Source organism: Equus przewalskii, chromosome 13 (genome assembly GCF_037783145.1).
Source record: "Equus przewalskii isolate Varuska chromosome 13, EquPr2, whole genome shotgun sequence".
Lineage (NCBI taxonomy): Eukaryota > Metazoa > Chordata > Mammalia > Perissodactyla > Equidae > Equus > Equus przewalskii.
The window spans coordinates 18,111,815-18,136,102 of record NC_091843.1 but is presented as its reverse complement, the minus strand read 5'-3'; the positions used below and the strand labels follow the sequence as shown (position 1 = coordinate 18,136,102).

The following is a 24,288-nucleotide window of genomic DNA, read 5'->3' as shown; positions in this document are numbered from 1 at the left end:
AAAAAGTATTGTGTTAAAAAATCGTTCTGAGGTTAAATAAGTCTGGAAAGCTCAGGGTTAAAGAAGGTTTTACTGGGCTCTTGACTCCAAGTCTTCTCAGAGACCTTAGTACGTGAATGGACATTAGAACCTCCAAGAGAGAGTGGTCCACAGGACACAGACTTCCCAGTTGGATTTGACCATGAACCTTGTTTTTCAAGAACTCTCTCTTGAGATAAGAGTTTGGCAGACTCCACCTTGAGAATGCTTATCTAGGGGAGCAGGGACAAAGTTTGTCTTATTGACTTTGAATTAACAGAATATAGTAATCTGTTATCGTCCAGAAGATGGTGAAAATGGGTGTGGGTGTAAGTGTGGGGTGGGAAGTTTCTAGACATTTCTGTGGTTGGTAAAAACCCTTTTGGCAAAGTGAAAGTCTCATAGCCAATAGGGAGTTAGAGGGAAAGCAAGCTAACAAAAGCCATTCATATTTACTATCTAAGATATTACATTTCCAAACAAAGCATATTTGTAGGTGTTCAAAATCCTCTCTGAGACAATTGGTGAAATTTTGCTTTTGTGGACCTGAGAGTTTTCGTCTGTAAAATGGGGATAGGAATGCCCACCTCAGAGGGTGGTTGCAAGGACTGAAAAAGACAATGCAGGCAAGAGCACCAGCACATGTAAGAGGCACATAGATGGTAGTTTCGTCCTCATTATGACAAGTGTTTTTTGGAAGTGTGTGAGGTGGCAACTTCCCTTTGTTGTACAGGTTTTCAAGGAGGTGGGGGCAGGTTCGTATTGAGATCATCTAGGGGAACGTTTTTTAAATATGTGTGCCCAGACCCCTGCCCAGTCCTGGGGAATCCTAATCTAGGGGTGATAATGGGGAAGGATGCATGCACGTTTTTAAAAGTTTCTCCCCATGGTGATTATGCTACATCCTTAACACCTGTAATGTATTTGGGGCAAATGACTAAATAGTAACGCCACCTCTCCTGCAGTAGCCCTGGGATATGTTCCTTGGAATCAAAGCTTTCTGTGGTTACATGTTTAGAAATACTACATTCTAGTACCTGCCTCCTCTTCTCCTTGAGGCTTATTACAGTATCTGAGAAGTTCTGAGGTACGCAGTATTTGAAAGCTTGTAACCTATTGTCTTCTGATCTTATCTGACCTTGCAACATGTATTTTTCTTGTAACTCTCATCAACATCTGTGTTTGGCACATTTGAGAAATACTATAGTATACAGTTAGCCAGGAGAGAATTTTATCTATATTCAGAAATCTTTTTGCACTAAAGACGTAAGGGAGAAGCATGGCAGCGAAGAGCAGCCAAAATTCCTCCTCCCCCGGGAGCTGCTCAAGCCAACTTTTATTCTTTCTGCCACTCACTTGCTACTTACATGTGGGAAGAATATTGAAAACGATGAACATGTGCTTTCAAGTGAGCATCTCTGGGTAAACCCAAGGTAACAGTCAAAGGACCAGGGAGACGAGCTACTGGAAACCTTAAGAGCTGAGACTCTGGACAAACCTAGCTTTGAATCCTGGCTCCAACACTTCCTGGCTCAGTGACCTTGGGGAACGCTACTTAACCTCTCTAGGCCTCAATTTCCTTCTGTGTATAAAGGGGACAATAACAGCACCTATCTCATTGGGTTTTTGTGAAGATAAATGAGATAATCATGCAAAGCCTTTAGTAAGGGCTTAATAAAAGCGTATTATTACTACGATCACTACTATTATACAGAAACGGAAAACACTCTTGAGCAAAGTGAGGGGGAGAATGAAGAACTGAAACAGAATAGAGAACTCTGGAAAACTCCAAGTTCAAATAAATCTTCTTCCCTTCACAAATGAATTTACCCCTTTTTTGGTAAATCATCATCTCAAATATCCTGTGAGAACGCAGGGTTAGAGTTTGAGGGATGTTATTAAGTTGGCTGGTCGACAGCACTGGAGTGTGAATGACCCTTTCATCTAGCTCTTCAGTCTAGTCAAGTCCCAAACTATCCGACTAATTAATATACCAGAAACAGCTTGGGAGCTGCTGCCAAAGGCAAAAAGAAAAGTGACTGGTTGGAACTCAACAACACAGAAATAGTTGCCCAAGGGAGAGTGAAAAGGATTCAGAATTGTGAGGAGGATGTTGAGGTGGGGAGGCTGAAGGGGCCATTTGTAAGCAACTGCAAGTTTCACCACTCCCAGAACTTTTAAAAAAAATGAAATAGAATAGAAAGTCTCAGAGTGCTTTGCATGTAGTAAGGCTGGTGGCAGTTCTTTGGACTTACACACATATCCACACACGTATGTGTGTGTGCGTGCATAATGCATATCTGTTATTTTGAGTTACGGTTAAAAAGGCTTGAAAACCTCTGATCTAGAGGAAAGGCCATAGGGCTCTGGGCCCAGAAATAGATCATTATTGCATGTCTACAATGGCTTTGTGACGTTAACCCAGATCCTGCCCTGCCTTTTTGTAAACACTGGGGTGATTTGGTGAATGTGGCAAGGACAAGCAAAGAAGAGAAAACTCAGATGCCAAGCCCCGGTGCAGTGATTGACTCAAGCAGATCCTGGAGCCCAATGGGAAGACTGAGACGCCATGATAACAGTGAAGAGCAAGATGACAGCGAGGTGGTCGTGGTGGTTTCCACGCCCGGTGCAGTGACTGCAGTCGAGGCAGCAGCAGTAGGCCGTTTACTGAGTATCTGCTATTCACCAAACCCCATATTTTGTTCTTTATTTCATTTCAATCTCACAGCAAAACTGTGGGCTAGCTATTATTATTCCCATTGTAAGGAGGAGGGAACAGACTTCTGAGAACTGAATCAATCATCCAAAAGGGATTTTATGAGAACTACTCATGCGGTGCTTTGAGAGAGGCAAAGAGAGCTATGATGAGTTGTCTTCTCTTGAGGCGTTTCAATCTGGCTAACTGAACGCCACCTCATGAGGATCTCTGCGGAATGAAGCACTTGCCTTCTTTCTCCTAAATCCCCTGACTCATCCAGTTCTCTCCAGCCAGAGGCTGGAAGAGTGAAGGAAAGTGATAGAATTTTATGCTTTTCCATGGGCAGAGAAAGGCACTAGATTGGAAATCAACACTTACAAGGGGAATTTTAATTGAAAATTGGAATATCACACCCAGTAGCAATCAGTTAACACACATTGCCTACAAACACCATGGCTATTTACTGCCTACTATTTACTGCTCTCTTACTATGTTCTCGTCTTCATGCTGAGTAATTCATGTACATATCATCTAATCTTCAGAATCACCCCATTCAGAGGGTAGTATTTTTGTCTCCATTTTACAGATGAAGGAACGAAGGTGTGAGAGGGTAATAACTTGCCTAAGGGGAGACAGCTAATAAATGGTGGGGTCAGGCTTTGAGGCCAGCTCTGCCAGACTCCTGAGCCTGGGCTGTTAACAACCAAACAATAATGGTTGTTTGAATAGTGAATAATGATGTCCAAGGTGCCGTACATGTAAGTGTGGGGATTAAATAAACGTGTCAGTGATTGTTCCCTGTCCTCAAGAGGTTTCAGTACTGTTGAGACGGTAAGATATACACAAATGGAAAAATAGTCAAGAATACCATACTATGGCTTATGCTGGGGTCAGAAGAGTACAGGAGAAGATTTATGGGGTGAGAAATTGCTGGAGCTGAGCTGGGAAGATGAGCAGGGATTGGATAAGGACAGAAAAGGGGGTGGTCCCAAAAGGAACAGGTATTAGATTCCTTGCTTTAGAGCAGAGAGCACAGTTTCTTCAGTTGAACAGAGTGGGTCCCCATTTAGGAACTCTGAGGCCTTCAGCAAGTTATTGAGCTTTCCTAAGCCTCAATTTCCCCATCAGTGATAAAGGGATAATCCCCATCTCAGAGTGACTTGCAAGATTAGGTGTACCTAAGCGCTTGGGAAGAGGAGGCATCCACTACTCTCCTCTCTACCCACCAGATTAAGTTCAAGTTTCCAGTAGAGGTGGAAACCTCTACTTTGGCCTCACTGTTGATCTTAGACAGAGCCCTACCTGCTGCGAGAAGCCCTTCACAACACGCCTTTGTTTCAGGTTTGTCTCTCCATCTAAGTTGGCAGTTTCCAGGTGGCAGATCCCGCTGGGGTCCGAGGAGAAGAGGAGGAGGATGTCTGCTGGGATTATCTCATTGCACTGCATCTGGATGAAATCTCCCACACGCACATCCTTCCAGCACTTCTGCACGTAGCTCTGCTCTTTCCTTGGGTGGGAGAAAGACGGGGGTCAGAGTGAGTTTTAAGGTTCTCCAGACAATTAATGAGTGAATGGAGGAAGGTCTCACCTGCACCTAAATATCCCCTAGTCAGCCTGTCACAGACCACTCTGTATTCCACCTTGCCCTAATTGGCCACCATTATAATCTCTCTAGCAAAGCTGAGCATGATCTATAAATTCTCATTAGTAAATGATCTGTCTTTATAATCATTTCAGTTTTGGTTGACGGCCGGCTGCTGACTGGGTATTGTGCTCAGCCCTTGCTTTCCAGCAAGAGAAAAAATTTAAAGAGGAAGGTTACTATACAGTCATGTTAACAAAGCACTCTCAATAGACATCGTTTCTCAGAATAGCCAGTTATCACCATAGAAAGCAGGGTTGTAAGGAACTAGCGTATAGGAGATTGTTTCTGGTTATGGAAGGAGATAGGCAGTGGGAAAGGTGAGGTTATAGGCCATTGTCTAGGAAGACAGAGTGGTCCTGAAAGAGAAAACTCTGGCAGTCAGGGAATTAGGAAGATGGCACCAGGAACTTTGATGAGATGGGACCTATCATAACTACAGAAATCATGGCTGAAGAAATCTGACGAAATTACGCACTTTCTCTTCCCATGCAATTTATCAAGCTCCGATAATGACAGTGGCAGCAGCAACTGCAAATTGGGCATTTCTAATGTGCCAGGCACTCATGTTAATTAATACTTCACTTACTTACATAATAACCCACTGGAGTAGATATTATTATACCCATATCACAAATGAGGAAATTGAGGGTCCATGAAAAATTTCCCAAGATCATACAAAAACAGAGCTAGAACCTGAGATCGGGTCAAACCTGACACCAAATCCCACAGTTGTCACTCCCTGTATCTCCTCCTCCTCCTCGAAAACATCCCCCTGTGTCCTGTCAGGTGGCATTGTAGCCTCAGCCTTTCCACCTCCAGCAAAAGGACCTGCTCCCACCCAAGGCAATACTTTCCATTTCAAAGAGCTCTCATTTTAGAAAGTCTTCCTTCTGCTTAGCCAAATATTGAACTAATTCTGCTCTCCCAGGCAATTGGATCTACTCCATCTTCTACCATTTTTGAAATATTTTAAGGCATTCATCAAGTGTCCTGTGAAACCTTTTGGACATGCCAAGTCAAATTTAACTTTCTCAGCGCCCTCAATGATTCTTGTGTGACACAGTTTTAAGATCTGTTCTGGAGATGTGTGCTCTTCTGCCTAAGGCTGCGTTTGGAAATGTTCCTCTTTTAATGTGGGGTTTGGAACCAAACCAATACTCCACACGTGGTCTTTTTATCTGAGCCCAGCTGGCTTGCAGCCGGCTGCCCCTGAGCCCCGCCGGCCTGGAGAGGCTGGGTCTCCTTTGCTGTTTTTCCTCACTGAGGCTGAGTCCTGGGCATGTTATTGTTTCTGTTTCTGCTGGAATCTGAGCTGCCCTGGGCGTGACATATATCCTCTTCCACAGAGATAGAGATGTGACTGGAATTCCACTTTTCTCCTTTGACTTCACTAATGTCCCTGAGGAGGACAAGGGGTTCAATGTCTTGCTTCCTTGGGGTCCTCTGGAGAACTCCAAGCAAACCCTCCTAAGACTCTATTTCCTTGCTATGAAAGGGCCTTGCACAGGACTCTCCCCGTTCACTGAAATGAATGTGCTTCCCTTTGGGAGGCCAAAGGAAGATCTGATAAGAGTCTATGAAATAAGCAGGACACCAGAATTGGGAGCAGCCTTGTAACTCTGAAGACCCACAGAGTTCTGTAGAAGCGCCTGTGGTTCTGGAAAGGACAGTGCCACGCCTGCTGGTCAAATCAGTCCATGGGCAATATCTTCCAAATGGCTATTGAGGCCACTTCTGAGGATTCGGGGGCAGTGCCTCAGTAGCATTTGAAGAATAATTCTTTCCATGGAAAAGCATGTGACAGGTTTAACAGGTTCCTCTGCCCTTTGCATCCCATCAGCTTATTTTAAGCTTCCCCTCTGCCCTACATCACTGTTTTTTCTATGAAGAATAGGGGCAGTCACTCCAGATTTGTTTCTCAGTGTCGTTTCAGAAATACATTTATCTGTTCGTTTATTGATGCATTCAGAGTGGATACTCCTCCATCAGGAATGTCACGGTAACTGTCAAATAATTCATGTTCTCACTGCCGATTCAAGGGAGGATTGTGTTTTTCTTCAGAAGCACCATGGGAACACCTGCTAAATGTTCGAGTATAAGACCATTTAAAGGAATTGGAATGGTCCATACTCTCCATGGAAAGGGAATCTCATAGGGTGAAGGAGGGACTGGCTTTCTTTATTGCTTTTATTTTACTTTTGGGGAAAAAAAAGGTGCTTAAATATTATAGCAAAATTGCTCCAAGGAATAAAGGATTGTCACTCAACTTGTCTACATTCTTCCTCCTTTCCTCTCTTTGACTTGCATCCTATTGGATAATGCCTTTGGGAATGATAGGGTATCAGTTGATTGCTGTAATCTCAGCCTTCCACCTGGTATTTGAGATTGGATTTAGGGAGGACACCTTTGACTCTGAGCAGTCTCCCAATTGCCAACATATCCAGAGCACACAGGTTCAGAAGGTTTGCAAATGCTAGTTGGGTGTGCTGCATATGTAGGCATATCAGAGGCAAGGCCGACACACCTCCTCCCATGAACATTGAATCTTATTCTTCCCCCTTCTGATAAAGGACTTCACTGCTTGTTATGGGATGTAAGGTGATGGGAGATTGAGGGGTACGGAGATGAGCTTACGGTATATACATTTTTATGAACAGTTACTTCTGAGCTGGGCTGGAGTGTCGTCTTGTCAATTCCCATCATGATGATAGCCATCATGAGCTCAATGGAGCCACTCAAGAAGCTGAAAGTCAGACCAGTTTCTATTATCTCTTCTTTCTGTCATTCCTTGGATCCCAGGGAGGTCACTGCTGTACTGGTAGCAATTGCCTCTGTCTTTCCTTAGATGTAATCCTGCCTTCCTTAGGATGACATGTAGTGGTGAAGAAGCATTCTCAGTCTCTGTTGTAGGGTTAGCCTCCTCAGGACAGAGATTGCCCATCTCTGGGGCTTGTGCTTCTCAAATGGAGGCACACATACCTCCAGACACACATCCTGTTGTGTGTATCTGGGAGTCCTGAAGCTACGGGATCAACATGATTTTGGGGTGTTAGTTTTAAAAAAGATTTGTGTGTGTGTGTGGGGATATGATTTTGTAATTTAGCTGGTACATAATTTAAGGAATTATATTTATATTAATGTAGACATATGTTGTGGAATCAGAGTCAAATTTTATAGGAATTTTAAGGATAAAAAATGACATCAGGGTCATTTCGTTGTGCCCTGGGCCACTTTGTGCTGGTCTCCTAATTCTCTAGGGTCCATTTGTCTCCTCAATTGTCAGGAGCGCATCTGTGGAACAGGCAAGGATGCACAGCCCGAGGGCACCCAGCCAGAGGAAGTGATGAGTGGCTGAATCCTGCCGAGGCAGAATAGCGGCGTGTTCCTGCATTGAGTGACGCCCGGATGCAGCCAGCGGCTGGCTGGGAGCCACCTGAGGAAGTCATTCCCTCGTTAATCCAGACTGTTCAGAACAGCTGCCCCAGGTGGACTCGTCCACACACTCTTGATCATCTCCCTGCTCAGTGAGTCCACACCTGGGAACTGAGTGCTATTTTAGTTTCATGGGGATGTTCACCTCTGTTTAAAAATAAGACAAATCAACGGGGCTTGGGACGAAGACTCCATCTGGCAGATTCTGCCTCGAGGAGAAGTTAAGTGGTGCAGCACTAAACGACTTTCCGAGAGGAGATTGGGCTTATTAAGAGGTAAATAAACAGCAAGAGAGGTTTGTAGGCAACTGGATGCTGTGGGGAAGCAGGTGAAAGAGGAGAATGGAGGAGGAGAGGATGCTTAGGGCTCCATTTCTCAAGTATGTGGATTTTATAAAAGAGTTTCAAGGAACTAGAGTAGAGGGGATTTATCAGGAGAATTAGTTGTCTGTGGGACTTCCTATTCAGAATACAATGATGAGCTGTCCTGAGCTGCCCTTCAGGGAGCTGGAACGTCAGGCCCAGAATGGTCAGTGTTGCCACCCCAGGGTAAAAGGGGAATGCCAGGGAGAATGAGTTCAGAGGGGGGATTAAGAGCGGGTTTGAACCCCAGCTTCACTGCCTACTACCTGTGTGGGCTTGAGCAAATTTCTTAACCTCTTGGAATTCTGTTTCTTCTTCCGTCAGTTGAAGATAATATGTGCACTTGCCTCAGAGGGTTGTTGAAAGGATTGGTGACATGACTCACGTAAGGGACTGAACTTGGGGCTTTGCACTTGGTAAGTGCTTAATAAAGACAAGCTTCTTTTAGCATGATGATGACGATGACGACTGTTAATGTTACGGTGAAGGCTAACCACCACTCTGCCACTGCCAGCATTTTCTTTTCAGGCTACTGGGATACCTGTTTTACGCCCATGAGTACATTTCATGGCTTGTGCCTAGGCACACAATGTGAAAACACAAGAAACTCTAAAAACCCAAACCTTTTCCCCAAGCCCAGAAAAGAGGGATTCACACTCAGCCAGTTGAAGACTTAGGGGTCTGGACGCTGGCTACTGGGACAAACTCTCAGAAAAATGTATTCTTAACATCAAGGCTGCCCTGCAAGCTCTTTTGTGGATGTTGACCAACTGACTCTAAACTTTATATGGAGAGACAAAAGACCCAGAATAGCTAACACGCTATTAATGGGGAAGAACAAAGTTACGGGACTGACATTAGCTGACTTCAAGACTTGCTATAAAGCTACAGTAATCAAGACAATGTGGTATTTGTGAAAGAATAGATAAACGGATCAGTGGAACAGTATAGAGAGCTCAGAAATAGACCTACATAAATATAGTTAACTGATCTTTGACAAAGGAGCAAAGGCAACATAGTAGAACAAAGATAGTCTTTTCAACACATGATGCTGGAACAACTAGACATCCACTGCAAAAAAATGAATCTAGACACAGACCCTACATCCTTCTCAAAAATTCATAAAAATGGATCACAGACCTAGATGTAAAATGCAAAACTATAAAACTGCTAGACAATAGCATAGGAGAAAACCTTGATGGCCTTAGGCACGGTGATGACTTTTTAGAAACAACACCATGAAAGAAATGATTGATGAGCTGGACTTCATTACAGTTAAAAACGTCTACTCTGCAAAAGACAACGCCAAGAGAATGAGAAGACAAGCCACAGACTGGGAGAAAATGTGATGCATCTTTCAAAAGATGCATCAGATAAGGACTGTTATTCAAAATATACAAAGAACACTTAAAGCTGAACAACAAGAAAACAAACAATCCAATTAAAAAATTGGCAAAAGATGTGAACAGACACCTCACCAAAGAAGCTAGATAGATGGCAAATAAAAGCACATGAAAAGATATTCCATGTTATACATCGTCAGAGAAATGCAAATTAAAGCAACAGCGAGATACCACTACACACTTATTAGAATGGCCAAAATCCAGGACACTGACAACACCAAATGTTGGTGAGGGTGTGGAGCAACAGGAACTCTCATACATTGGTGGTGGGAATGCACGATGGTACAGCCACTTTGAAAGACAGTTTGACAGTCTGGAATCTCTGTTCTTTCCATGGCTGCAAGGAGGATAACAAGGGCCCTGCGGCTGGTCCAGGAATACCGGCAATGCCCCATTATTTTGGCAGTGGTGCGCTGAGGGAGAGGCAGTATCCTAGAGTGGATAAAAGCTTTGGAGTCAAGTGAGCCTGATTTGAAATGTGGAACTCTTCTTACGTGTAGTGTGACTTTGAACCCACTACTTAACTGTGTGACTCTCTGTTTATTCATCTATCAAATGGGACAAATAAAATCTATTCTATAGGTTACAGTGAGAGTTAAAGAAGATATGAAACGTGTCTAATGACCTCATAGCAAATGGCATTTACTCCTGCCATTATTGTCATTATACTTCTTATTAGCTTGGAGCAAACAGTGTCGCTGCTATGGAGATAGTAAACTAGAGACTGTGTAGTTGTCTATTTTCATGAGGTGATATGAATGAGGTGGGTTCTTTTGGCTGGAGGAGGAGCCTAGAAAGAGGGAGTAGGAACTGAAAAGGGGAAAAGGGTGGTGTGGCCTCTGTCCCCCATCTGGCACCAGGAAATGGAACAGAAACTAAAGCAGTTACATTAAAGACAGCCTGGGCCGGGGCAGAGGGCAGTGAGTGCAACTGTGTTCCCCCAACCCGCCTACTCTTTGCCCCCTGCACCCATTTATCAGCTACCAACCACAGAGAGGGGGCTTCAGACTTAGAGGACTGAGGAAAGTACCAGAAGGGGACAGTGGAGGCTACAGGAGTGGTAGGAGACCTGGACCCCTGACTTGGCCGGAAATATTGGGGACACAAGTGATATTCACCTTCCCTGAGGATGCCTAGACATATCTGGGGGGCTTGAGGATTAGGGTGGGTGGACTGAAGTCCCAAATCAGCAGTTTGGGGCTGAGTGTCATTGGGGTACTTGTATTAATGTGATCTCATTATCACCCAGAGGCTGCTGAGGACTGATGCATTTGGGTCACATTTTGTACAGTATAAAGTCCGTCTTTATACCAAGAGGATGCTGAAGCCCCAGCTTTGGGGGTAGCCCACTCCTCGACCTTGTCCACGTGCTTGTCACACATGGAAAGCAGAACAGAGCACAGAATGGCACCAAGCAGTGACGGCCAGGGAAACACCATGCTCGGGGGACAGGTGATCCGCAGGTGCAATCCAGCAAGGTCACAGCCACAGATTATGGAGAAGCAGCCTTAGGGTGTTCAAAGGCAGGAGATGTTACTCCCAACATGCTTCCACTAGCCTCTGCAGATCTAAATCCCATCTTTCTCTTTTTACTCCTGGGCACTGAGTGTCAATGGTGCACCTGTTCTTGCCCCACTTCCTATTATATTATGGCCCTGTTTCCTAATTCTTTCATGTGTCTTCTATTTTCAACTATGTAGTAAGCTTGCTGAGAGCTGGGATGATCTGGGTCTTATATTTCTCTGCCTACGTGGGGTCTGGTATGGTGTCTAGCACGCTACATTCAGTAAATATTTAGTAACTGATTCCTTGTAGATTTGCCTCGCACATGAGGCAGTAGAAGGGAAGATTTTCCTAACCTTTAGCCATTTTAACATCAATCTACCTCTTTTTGTTATGGACTCACAAGCGGAGACTTCCAATGATGATGTTATAACACAATACAATACGACATAAGCTCACACGTATTGAGTGCCTGTAATGAGCCCAGAACTTAACCTACTTTACCGTTTACCTGCCTAATAGTGAAACAACTTCTATTATCACTATTTTCTCTATTTCATAGATGAGGAAATTTAGGCCCAGAAAGGTGATCTAACTTTTGTAAGGTCACATAGGTGTGTCTATCGGGACATATGAGCACCAGCCGTGGGAGCTTCAAGACTCAGTGTGATCTCTCAGTTCTGTTTGGGAGTGAGGTGCAAAGCAGATGAAGCCTCAGAATCTGGTGACACAGACATAAGTGAGGCTGGCTGGAAACAGGAGCCTCACCTTTCGGCATTGTGAGCTCCTTAATGGCAAAACAGAGGCTGTAACTCCTCATCTGCTGAAATACAAATCATGCTTGTTGACACAAGGGAGAGCTCCAGGGACACCTGAATTCTTGTTTTATGACTCTTCCGCCCATTGAGTTTTGGGGAGGATCTAATGCCTTCCATCCTGAAATGACAAGCTGAATTGGCCCAAATAGTTTATGGCCTTCTGTGAGCACAGGGTGAGGCAGTGGGAGTGGGGTGAGTACTTGCAAAATTGATGCTTCAGAGAGAAGCCAAATGCTGTGCAAAGACCTGTGGGATGGATGCAATGGTCTGCTGGGCTGTAAAGTCCAGCCGGTGGCACTTTTCATAGTCATGCTTCAAATGATACTAGATGCTTCTCTGTTGTCTGCATTTTTCAGATTCTTCCCCCAGGCCATTTGGCTATGGTCTTAGAGCTTGGAGTCAAGTTCTATGGTAAAGAGTTTGTCTTCTTTCATGCGGTTCCAAACTCCAGCCAATGGTCCTTCTTTCTAACTCCCCTTGGGTCAAGCTCGTGATGACTCCCAGTTATCAAGGTTCCAGAACTCTCCTTAGCAATATTTTAGCTAACATTTTCTGAGTGCTACCGAATGCCAGGCACTATGCTAAGCATTTTACACGCATTATCTCATTTAACACCTGCAGCAACTCTGGAGTAGTTTTAGGGTGAAGGTGGATTTATGATCATATTTTGATGTTGGGATGGCCCTGGCGAAGCCTAAATTCTTCCCTGTCGATCATCTCATCTTCTTTGGGTTTCCCAGAGAGCTGTTATTCAGAGGAAATAATAGTAGAATGGGGAGAAAATAGCTGCTTTATTAATAGCCATATAAGTATGCTATTCTAACACACGTTCTATATTAGAAGTTGGGTTGGGCGAAGTGCCTTAGGCTCTGGGCTAGATGAGGCCACCTCTTGCCTGAATCTAAATCTTAGTATGGGTGTGCTCAGGGGTGCTGTGGGAAGGGAGGCAGGGACATACGCCCAGGCTCCACAGGGGTTCCCCAAGTTCAGATTTTAAATTCTGCTACATAGAAGAGGAGAGAATTGAGAAAGCAGAACATAAGTGCTGGTTTTTAAAACATGGTAACCCTGCCCACTGGTAAGTGTGGCTCAGTAAATGTCCTTGATTTTTACGAATAATTAAGCAATTCCTCCCTTGTATGTATGGAGAATGTAGCAAGAAAGATGAAGTCTCCAGTTGAGTCTGGCATTGAAAATATTAGAGTTGAAGTGACTGAAAATTAAAGAGAAAATGACTTAGAGATGCTTATGGTGCAGACCCTGAGTTAAACTTTTTATAAGGATTATCTCATTCAATCCACATGACCTTGGGAGACAGGAGCTAGTATTGTTCCCATTTTACAGATGTTGAGATTGAGGCTCAAGGGATCAAGTAACCATATATATCCATACATTTGGTAAGCGGCAGTTCTGAGTCAATCCCAGGTCTGATGCCAAAGTCCTTGGTGCGAAGCATCTAGTAAGATGTCATATTTTAAATATCATTGTTAAGATTGCTTCCCTCAACCTCCTTTGGCATCGCATTGTATAATTGCTTCTACAGCTCTGCTGTTTTCAAGTCCTCTCGCGTGTCATCTGCACAACTTTTCACAAAATATATCAGAGAGAGATTATGATCACTATTTAAAGATGAGACAAATGGGGCTTCAACTGCTTAAGTGGCTTCATTTAGGTCATGCAATTAATTCGTGACAGACCCAGGATCCCAACCTCTGGTTTCCTGCTCTCAGGCTTTCCACTGGGGGCCCTGGCACAAAAGGCAACTGACATACAAGGGAAAACAGGACACAGGCCAGCCTTGCTTCTTCTTCAGCAGAGCTTGCTACCACTGGGAAATCGGCCCTCAGTGTCATGCTGTCAGAAGACTGGCCACTCTCCTGTTACATCTGGAATTATTTTCATGTTATAGCAGCTACCTGACTTACAGAAAAGAGAATCTTCAAGTCTTGGTAAAAAGTCAGAATTTTAAAATTTCTTTTCTGAGTCATTCTTCTCCTATGTTTCTGACATTCTTGATTCTGGTCTTTTTTTTTTTTTGCTGAGGAAGATTTGCCCTGAGCTAACATTTGTTGCCAATCTTCCTCTTTTTTAGCTTGAGGAAAATTTGCCCTGAGCTAACATCTGTGCCATTCTTCCTCTTTTTTGTATGTGGCTCACTGCCACAGTGTGGCCACTGATGAGTGGTATAGGTCTGTGCTAAGAACCAAACCCATGCCACCAAAGTGGAGCATGCTGAACTTAAGCACTAGGCCACAGGGCTGGCCCAACCCTGGTCTTTTCGATACCAGCATAAGCCACACATACAACCTTTAGCTGACACACGAAGAAGTCATGAGCTGAACTATGTTCCCTCTACCTGTCTAAATGCTGCTCATCCTTCAACACCCTCCTGAAATGTCACCTCTTCGGGGAAGGCTTCCCTTGGCCTTGATGTTTCTCACAGGCAGAAGAGTCACGGCATCCCCTGTGTGACTGTGACCCTTTGCACGTGGGCAGGGGACACTGCAGCTGTTTACAAGCTCCTAGAGATCCCTGATCCCCTTGAGGACACACAGGGCCTACCAGGTTGGCCCCCACACTCTAGGTCCTGAATTAATATTTGCTGAAGAGATGAACAGGGGAATGTGTGGCTGCTGAAGCCCTGGAAGGCTTTTGCTTCATTACAATATGGGGACAAAACCCTCCATGGGTTCCTCTGGTTGACACTCCTGCTTCCTCACTGCGTGTTTTCTGAATACAAATAAAAATTTACTAAGTTGGATGGAAAAATACAATCTCTTGCTGGGTATGTTCTCCAGATTCATTAAACTGAGCCCTGGGAGAAACTAAGCTAATGCAATTCCAAAGCTAATCCCTCCTTGAAGTCATTCCATAAATCTGATTAATGGGTCACCTTTAGACCACAAGCACGGTTGCTATATTAAAAGAAAATGCTCTGACAGGATTGTAATTCTGTTAACAATGCTTCTGCTGTTTGCAAAAAGATTCTCTCACAGTATAAACAAGTCTGGGCTGGATGAAGCATGGGATTAAGTTGAGCAAAATTCTAAGGACCCTGGTATTCAACTGCACAAAAATGAAAAAAAAAAAAGACATCAGTTTCTCAAATGTGGGAATCTGAGACAAAATGGATTGAGCCAGTGCTTCAGACATAAGCTATTATGCTGCTTCTCAGAAAAAAAAAATTTTCCTCGCGGATCTTGTATTCTTTGTCGGACATCCCATCACGCATCATTGTCCCATCTGTATGTGGCAAGAGGAAACGCCCTTTAGCACTCATAAGTTAATAACTAACGCTTATCTAGTATTCCCTACCTTCCTATTCCGGGAGCTTTCATAGAACCAATCCACTTCATAGTTGGAAGAACTTCATGGATGTATAGTATGAAATATCCCAGAGTGTGTATGTTTCTGTTAATATGTGGAAAGCAATTCACAAAGAGATTAGCCTCAAAAATACTTTAGAGTGACAGTGTTGAGGAAATAGAGGTGGCCTCTCCAACATCTGTTCCCCTTTTCTTGGAAACTATCTCATTGTTTCATTTGGGTTTTACATCTTCTCTGGATCATTTATATGCTTTCAGGGAAGCTGGCTTCATGCTGGACTTTGAGGCTCAGGTATGACCCAGTTAGCATAATCCCATCTTCTGCTCACAGGGGTTGGTCCAAAGATGGGCATGTGACGCATTGGGGTCACTGAGGTATGAGGAGGGTCTGGGGAGTAAGGCTTCCTTGACCTTCCAAGAATGCTTTCAGAAGTGTCTGTCTTTCTCCCTTTGTGAGTTCTCCTGTGAGAGGAGCTGCTGCAGCCATCTCATTGCCACGAGGAAAGTCTGCCTGGGGATGAAGATGATACAGACCGGGACTGAAGGAAAAGGAAGCTAAGTGCCGGATCTAGAACGCAGATTGAACCACGCCTGATCACCTGCCCACCTCAGGGCGTTTGTAGTGACTTAAGCCAAGATGTCTCTTTGTTATTTAAACCTGTTGGAGTTTTCTGCTGCTTGTAGCAGAGAGTATTTGCACTGACACAACTGAGTTAAACAAAGCTGGTTAGGTTACTTACTGAGGGTCCTCCCAGAACCTTTATTATGCTAATATACATTGTTAGACTCAAGAGAAGCATCAAGTATGTACTATTTCCCAAATTCATTTGGCTGTGGGTTCGGTTCTTTCGTAGCGCATCTCACAGGAGAAGTTCTCATCTGCATCCCAAGTGTTACAAAGTGGAAATTGAGATCCAGAGATTCAAATGACTTTTCTAAGCTATAATTAGTAGTTAGTCACAGATCTGGGCCTAGAGTATAGGCCTCCTGACTCCCAGGCCTGCATTTTTGCTTCAAGGTCACACCGTCTCTCTCCCCAAAGAGGTTAAGAGCTTCCTTTCTGAAGATGAATCGCAAAAGAAGAATCTAATTATCCTTTACAAAGACTTCAAGTTCCTAGGATATTATCAAGCAAAGGGTGCAAATTAGGGGGCTCATCGGAAAACAAGAACTTTGGGTCAGATAAAATAGGTCTGAAGTGTTTGAAAAAATTATACCAGTTATCAACATTTCAAATAAAAACAGCAATTTCTAGCTCCCCTAATAAAACAATCTGGCAACACTGGGCCTATGTTTCCACATGGTAGACAGCTAGAGCTGAGTGGCCAGCTCTGCCTCCTGAGATGAATGCATGGGCCTTCCAGTTTGCCACAGTCCACACTATTCCCTATTGTATCCTAAAACTGATGCCAAGTGTCAGTTGCTATTTATCAGTACATGAATAATATTGCTTTCCTTCTGCATCCAGTTTATTTCATTCAATTACCTGCCTGGCCCCTGCAGTCAATTATTTTGCTACACTGGAAAAAAAAATTTAAATTCAGTATATTTGGAACAATACTGAGTTAATCAAAGATGAATACGTTTCTTTACTATGTATCTTTTCTTAGTCCTCATGGGTTACGGGTCGGGAGGACCAGCAGACATTTTTTTGGCCATGGACGTCTTTTATCAGAGACCATCTTTTGGTCACTAGTATTTCACTGAATACAGTTTGGGAATATATTGCCACCAAACTCCTCATGTCCCTTCCTGCCAGTGAGCCTGTGAACTAATGTCTCTTTTCTCTAAGATTGTTATCACCTTGGTTTTCCACTGTTCCCTGGAAGTTATTTTGAGAACAGAAGAACAACAGTCTGCCACACATCAGGCCAGCACCCAGCACAGGTTGCTCTGTGGTCTGATCAACATCGAGATTATCCCCAAGAACAGGCCCATTATTCTGGGATGCTTCTGGCAGGGGATTTCCGGCAGAGCAGGGAGAACAGGACCAGGCTAATTGAGGTCCACTCACACTCCTCCCCAAGCAACCAGCTTCCTGGCTCACCACTGTGCATCTTTCAGAAAAACAACAAAGGAGAAAGATAGAAAACAAAAAGTGATGGAGTGGATTGGTGACAAGAGAAACACAAAGCTTTCTCAAAACACAGTCTCTTCAAAGAAGTCATCAGACCCCAACAATTATTTTTCCCTTTCTTTATGATTTCCTTATTCAAAGGTGAGGAATGTGTAAATCTTAACTCTAGGTGTTCAATGTGCTAATAATGTTCAAGACAATTATATCTAGCTGGAAAAAAGAAAAGCCAACAAAATCCTTCAGACTAACTTTTTTAGAAGCTCATCTGATGCTGAGGGGAGCGCACGGAGTTCCTCTTAGGGGTGCCCTGGAGACGAAGAAGTCCTTTGCCTCACGTGGTCTCCTTAGAGGTTTCCCCAGGCTACAGCTTTCTGAGTGGAGTTTGGCTGAGAAACCCTCTCTGCAGCCAGTGCCAAATCCATCACCTTCCCATCCCCTGGGGAAGAGAAACCCTCCTCAGAAGGAAGGAGCCCTAAATGGCTGCAGTGCACACCTTGAAGCAAACCCCTTCCATCCCAAGAAGGACCAGAGCAACTGCAGAGCTTCTGCTGAACTGGGGTTGATAAAGTCAGAGGGATGGTGCTCCTTGAGAGAGATGGACATTTTCCTTATTTGCCAAGAAGTCAAGCCCTCACCTGCTAGTGATTCAGTCATCTAAGGCTTCTAATTGCTAGCCCAGGAAGCGCTGAGTCATGGCAGTCTCTCTGTAAGCCCAGACTCGACTCCCTTGCTTCTTTTTGGGCTATGTGAGTTGTCACAAAATTGAGACACACAAAACTCCATCTTCTTCCCTTATCGACTGAGAGCACGTCCTTTCCCTAACAACCCAGTTGGTTCATTTACTCCAATGGAACCTTTGTAAAACAACAACATGTATAAAATAATGTTAAATAATGGGGCAAGACAGCAGGTGTGCGGTTTTGTTTTGGTTGGGACAATATCAGAGAGGAAGCTGAAGGACAGGCTTGATGGTGGAGCTGATACAAGTTTTGCTTTCTAAAGATGAAGCAATCACAGCTTGCATATTGAGCATTTATATTACGTTAGGTGTCGTGCTAAGCACTTTCCAAGGATTATTGCCTGCGATTCTCACAACCGCCCTAGGAGGTGTTCCGATTCTCATTTGCCTAAGGTCGTATAGTTAATGAGTGATGGAGACAGTGTTCAACCCAGGCAGAGTGTCTCCAGGGCTGGTTCTCCTAATAAAATGCTCTACTGCTCCCCTGATAAACAATGATGACTCTTCCCTCTGAGGGTCTCCAAACACGGGCCAATGTGCTCATGGCCACACTGGACCAAGAATGGGTGAGAATTTATGCAAAATCCTCAAATGTTGAAAACATCTGAAACAGCAAAGAAAATGCCACATAATAAAGATCTCCTAATTTTAACAAGTGACTGATCCAAGCCTCTACATTTTTTTGTTTTATGGTTTTAGACCATAATTCTCACTATGGAAATTGAACAGCTTCACTGAGATAAAATAATACTCTCTTCCTCCTTCATCCCTCTATAAACAGCAGCTACAGAGGCAGCAGCCTTAGAAAGATCAGAGCTGGGCCCATAGGACTTCCCTGAAGTGTTTTGCTTTACCTGCTATAGACGAGACACTCTTGGTTATTGACAACTTTATCAGATTTGTACCTCCGGAAGTCTTCCCAAGCATCCTTGATAGCAGTGACCGCCAGGATAATACTGATTGGTATCAAGTTCACTTCAGGCTGGAAAGCATTGACCACGGGTACAAAATTCAGGACCGCGATGCCCACAAAATAGAGATTGGCAAACCGGTGTAGCTGCTCGAAGATGTTCTTGGGGATGAAGGACAACACAGTGTACTTGCTGGTCTTAATTTGATTCCCACGATAATGTCTGTTGGGGTTCTCTTTGTGGGACCATCCTTCAAAGCGCAAGTTGGAGACCACCACCCGTCTCTTGTCTTCTTTCCTTTTCCGCTTTCTCCTCCCTTCTTTTCTCATCTCTGTGCAATCCTGTCTCTTTAATTCTCATAGCATGACACTTGGGTTCCTTGTCAAAGAGGTTTTTTCCTGATCAGTTCCATGGTTCAGCTACCAGCGAGTCCTGTCCCTGACATCTTTACTTGCCTTTTCTGCCGAAAACTTCTCTCTTCTTTCAAAAGGAAAATTAAAAATAAAAAGCCAGTGTACAAACACAAGGGGAGAAATATGATCAGGAAAGAGCTCACAGAGAACAGGTGTGCAGCCGCCAGGTCACTTCCTCCTACTTGTTGAGACTCCACCCGGTGGAATGTAGACGTCACCCACAGGTATCTTCCTTTTCCACCCCAGGCAACCCAGAGCAGGTGCATCAGCTCTGGGTCCTAAAACCTACCTGGTTAAGTTCTAAAAGCAAGGATTCTTAGCCAAGCGTCTCAGATGCTCTGAAAATGGTATGCATTTTCTTGTTTGGGAGACGTTGCCTGTCACTTGTCAAGGAGCTGCTCCTGAACTTGATCTCCTGAAATGATCTAGTCAAGTCTGGAGTTTAATGCTTGAGCTTTCAGTCCCATTCTTAATAATATAACTTCCTTGTGCTTAATAATATGAGTGTTTACACAAATTAAATTAAGCTTTCTAAATTTCAGCACAGTCAGCATTTTGGCTGGATCATAATGCTTTGTTGTGGGATGCTGTCCTACATTTTGTAAGGCATTTAGCGTCAACCTTGGCCTTTATCTACTAGATGCCATTAGCACCCTCCTTCCCAACATGGCAAACAAAAACGTCTCCAGACATTGCCAAATGTTCCTGGTGGAGCAAAATTGCCCTGGTTGAGAACCACCAAATTAAATGAATTTAAGAAAATATAATGTGAAAGGAGAGACTAATCCTTTGAAAATGCTGACAAGTTTGCATAACCTATTTGCAAGAGAGAAAACGGAATGGTTTCCCTTACCTTTCATATATCTGGATCTTGGAGCGGTTTATCTTTCCGTCGAAACGGTGTCTCTTGAGGTCCTCCACGCCATCCTTGACCATGATGATGAACAGGACGATGGCCAATGGTAACATGGTGATCTCCCTGTGGAAGACCTCCATGGAGGGCACCCAGTTCAGAATCACCAGGAACAGGAAATAGAGATTAGCCCATCTGGAAGGGACAAGCAAGGTGGGAGTGAAAAACATGGAGAAGGAAAATGTACTCTCCACGTAAGTAGTTCTCTGCTGTTGACCCTTAGCAACCAAAATGACATTCTCTTTCAGTGTCACCTTGAATATTATGGTAAGGGCTTTGAAGGCAAATCCATTTAGATTCAAACTCGGTTCCTATTATTCACTAGTTGTATGATCTTCCTGAGTCTATTTTGTCTTGTGTAAAATGGGATAGCACTACCTACTTTAAAGAGCTCTTATAAATATTACATGTGATAATATTTGTTACATACACAATAGAGGGTTCTGGGGCCTAGTAGTTGCTCAATAAATGGGAGTTTATAATAATAATTACAAAATTCAAGATGATATCTAAGTGCATATCTTGCTTTACAATTAAAAGATGATTTTGTATATGTTATCTCAGAAGAGTGGCTTGCATTTTTAAGTTTCCCAAGTGTTTCTTACTCCCTCTTGACACAGTGCCTTTGCACATGAAGGTCTGTCTCCAGGAGCATTCCCCTGGCTCCCTTCCCTGACTTCTCTCTGCCTCTTTTCACGCAGTTAACACATCTTTCAATTATACTTCAATTTTCACTTCCTCCCAGAAGTCTTTCCCTACTTTCTTAACTAGGCCAGATTTCCCTGTTACTCACTCCAGTAGTGCTGTATACCTCTCCTTGGAAGTATCTACCTGAGTTATAATTTTACATCAACTTGTATAATTTTAAAATTAACGTCTGTCTCTTTCACTAGACAATACACTTAGCAGGGACCGTCTTTCTCTTTCTCTATATTTTCCCCCTCATATATCTCTAGCACCCAATCCATAGCTTGACACAGAGTAGATTCTGATAAATATTTATGGAATGAACAAATGGATGAATGAATGACAAGGCTTCTCAAGGTACACATATTTGCATATTAAAAGAAAGGTGTCCAGAGGGCTGTGTCTCTGAGTTGGTCCCAGTGGCAGATGCTTGGTTAAAGTGTGTATCATTTGGCCAAGTGGTTGTGTACCTGTGAAACTGCTCAAAGAGATTCTGGGGCAGGAACGTGAAGAGGGTATATTTGGTCGTGCAGATTCTGTTGCTGGAGTACCTCCTGGAGACATTTTCCCAATCTTGGTGGAATACGCTGTTGTTGGGGAACACGACGCGCTGCTGTGTCAGGTTGTAGGTCTGCCTTCCCTTCTCTGGGGACAGCAGTGGTGTGGCTTCTGATGGAGACTGGGGGAGGCCATCTCTGACTCGCCATTGCCACCGGTGCCAAGACGAGTCCACTGAAAGGGCCATTTCCAGTTGCAAGCTAAGGTTTGAAAACAGACATAGGAAATTGCCATGCTCAGGAGAAATATGTGGTCTATCAGCTCATCCACTTGTCCACCCGTCCATCCAAGGTAGATTCTGGGATACAATGTGAGGAAAATAGCTTCAATCCCTATAATCCACATGTTCTAGGGTGACAGACATTAAGCAAATAATCATATAAATAATATACAACTAACAGTGTGATAAGCGTCATGAAAGCATTTAAGATGGGGATGGGGAGAGGGTATTGATGACCTAGTTGACATTATCAGTGAAAGAATGGCTTCTGGGGCATGACCCTGAAGGTCAGAATTCCAGCTCTGGTTCATTCCTGGGGCTGAACCATCCCTTCCCTTTGCTGGTCTTCGGTTTCCTCACTGTAATATGAGGAAAACTGTTCTTGTTCTACTTTTTTCACAAGCTTTTTGTGAGGAACAAATTGGACAGGACATAAAAATATGCTGAGACACATCTTAAAGGGAAAAGTATTTATTCTTGAGCTTTTCTCTAGCTATAAAATTTTCTGATATTGATGATATTTCAGAGAACCTCATTTGTGGCCAGAACCTCAAATGAGAGTGATGGGTGAAAAAGAGATGTTTCTTTCCCAGGAAGTTTGAGCCTGACTTGACTGGGCCATGCTGAATGTTGTTCCATGAACACAGCTGGTGCTTTCTGATCTGATTGACTGGGGCCGGGGGTTGGATATGCTTCCTTTCTCTCTGCTCCATTCGGTGTTTTCTGAAACCGAGCACTTAGTCAAGCAGATGATCTTCCTATGCGGTGGAAGAATGCTGCTTTATCTAGGGGATTCGTATTTTTGAGCTCTTTTAGTGAAACCTGTAAGCAAGCCCTCAAGGTTCCTTCTGGCCAAATCTTGCTTAAAGACCCAGAAGGATGTTATTCAAAGATACGCTTTGTAAGGATAGAAGTTGTATATAATGGTGCTTCTCACCTAGCAGGCTCACAGGATGATTTTCTCTTGAATAAATGGACGAGTGAATGTTAGATATTATTACTCTTACAATGAGCAACCCCTTCTGTCATAGAAATTGGGATTCACGAAAGAAAAAAGTTCCATTCTTATTTAAATGGTAATATTTTACCTTCCTGATGCCCATATGATTTGACCTTTATTTTAATTCTCCTCATGACTTTAATCAATTTCCAAATGATTTTCAACTCACAGACCCCAAGGCTGCAAGAAGCTCTTGAGAGTCTTAAGTGAGCCCTTGTAGAAGCAAAAAAAAAATAAATGCAATTACTGATGCCCGTCATAAGTGACCAAAAGCGATATGACAACATTTGGTAAGCCAGAAATAATATTGTATATCTTCTTTCTCATTATAAAAAAATATGCCCCTTTCATGGATTCTTTTTTCTTATTGTTATTGTAAGAGAAAAGGAAATGAAAAGACAATTCATGAATAGAGTTGAAAATGCAAATAAGAAATATTGCCTTGGCTAATGCCATACATATCAGACTTCTCTCAATTTTAGGTGATAAGATCTTCACAAAGGAAGATTGGATTGATATGGGAGATGCAGGTATTTTAGGCAGGGTGGTTTAAAAAGTCCATTTATCATATTCTTTATTTTTCTTTATTAACAACTTAAAATAAGTTCCCTTAAAAATAAAGCAGACATGAAGTGGATGCCAAACTAATGGATGAAAGGTTGATGAGGAACTGGATATTTCCATAGTTTCAAAGTATTTTCCCCCCAAATCATTAATTAAAATGTTAAAAAAAGAATCACTTTGTAATGGAGAAACATGGCAGACACCACCTTACCCAACAGACGAAAGCAAACATCACCAAAATTGGAATAATTGACATCTTGTTCCTCCTGATACGATGTACTGAGAAGGACATAACATCACTGCTGTGGTAGTCACAAGGAAATACTGAAACACCTCAAACTGGGAGCTATTCTACAAAATCATTGGCTTATGTTTTCAAATGTCAAAGGTCAAAGAAAGACAGAGGAACTGTTTCTGATTAAAGGAGATTAAAAAGATATGACAACTAAATGTAAGGTGTGATCCTGGATTGGATCCCAGACCAGGGGTAGATAAAAGAGGTCTAAAGGGCATTATTTGACGATGGGCGAAATTTGAATGTAAATTGTGGATTAGGTAATAGAATTTTAATAACATCAAATTTCCCAATTATGATAATTATATGGTGGTTATGTAAGAAAATGTTCTTGTCCCTAGGAAATGCATCCTAAAGTAGTTACGGGTAAAGGGTTAAGGCATCTCAATGGTTCAGAAAATAATGTATATGTTTGTATATGTGTGTGTGTACATATATACATATACACAGTTAGGTAGGTAGGGAGTTGTAGAAGTTTCTAGAAACAGAAAGTTCCTAGGAGTGTCATGTAGAGAACTGGTGGTGGGGGGAGAAAGAGTAGCAAAAGTTGAGGCTGGAGAGACAGACAAGGGCCAGGTGGCCTGTTAAAGCTACTTATTGTGCTGAAAGCAAGGAGGAGTCCTGAAGAGTTTTAGGCAAGGAAGCCGCCTGAACAGAGCTGTGGATCCCAGGCTTTGTTTTGCCTGAAGCACACAAGAATGGGCCG

General features: G+C 43.2%; 1 protein-coding gene across 16 annotated transcripts in view; it reads right to left on the bottom strand.

Annotated features, from left to right (window-relative positions):
- The window catches only part of ATP10B (ATPase phospholipid transporting 10B (putative)), a 286,689-nt gene that overhangs the window by 83,673 nt on the left and 178,728 nt on the right, over nt 1–24,288 (bottom strand). For 15 of the 16 annotated variants that reach the window (XM_070569117.1, XM_070569110.1, XM_070569115.1 and 12 more), the window contains 3 exons: nt 21,416–21,703; nt 20,199–20,393; nt 4,019–4,223 (listed from right to left, as the gene is read on the bottom strand). In XM_070569117.1, the coding sequence (XP_070425218.1) occupies nt 4,019–4,223; nt 20,199–20,393; nt 21,416–21,690 (675 nt within the window). In that variant the 5' untranslated portion in view covers nt 21,691–21,703. Of the gene's footprint in view, nt 1–4,018; nt 4,224–18,875; nt 19,728–20,198; nt 20,394–21,415; nt 21,704–24,288 lie in introns of those variants that run through there. The other variant, XM_070569122.1, reaches the window with a different exon arrangement.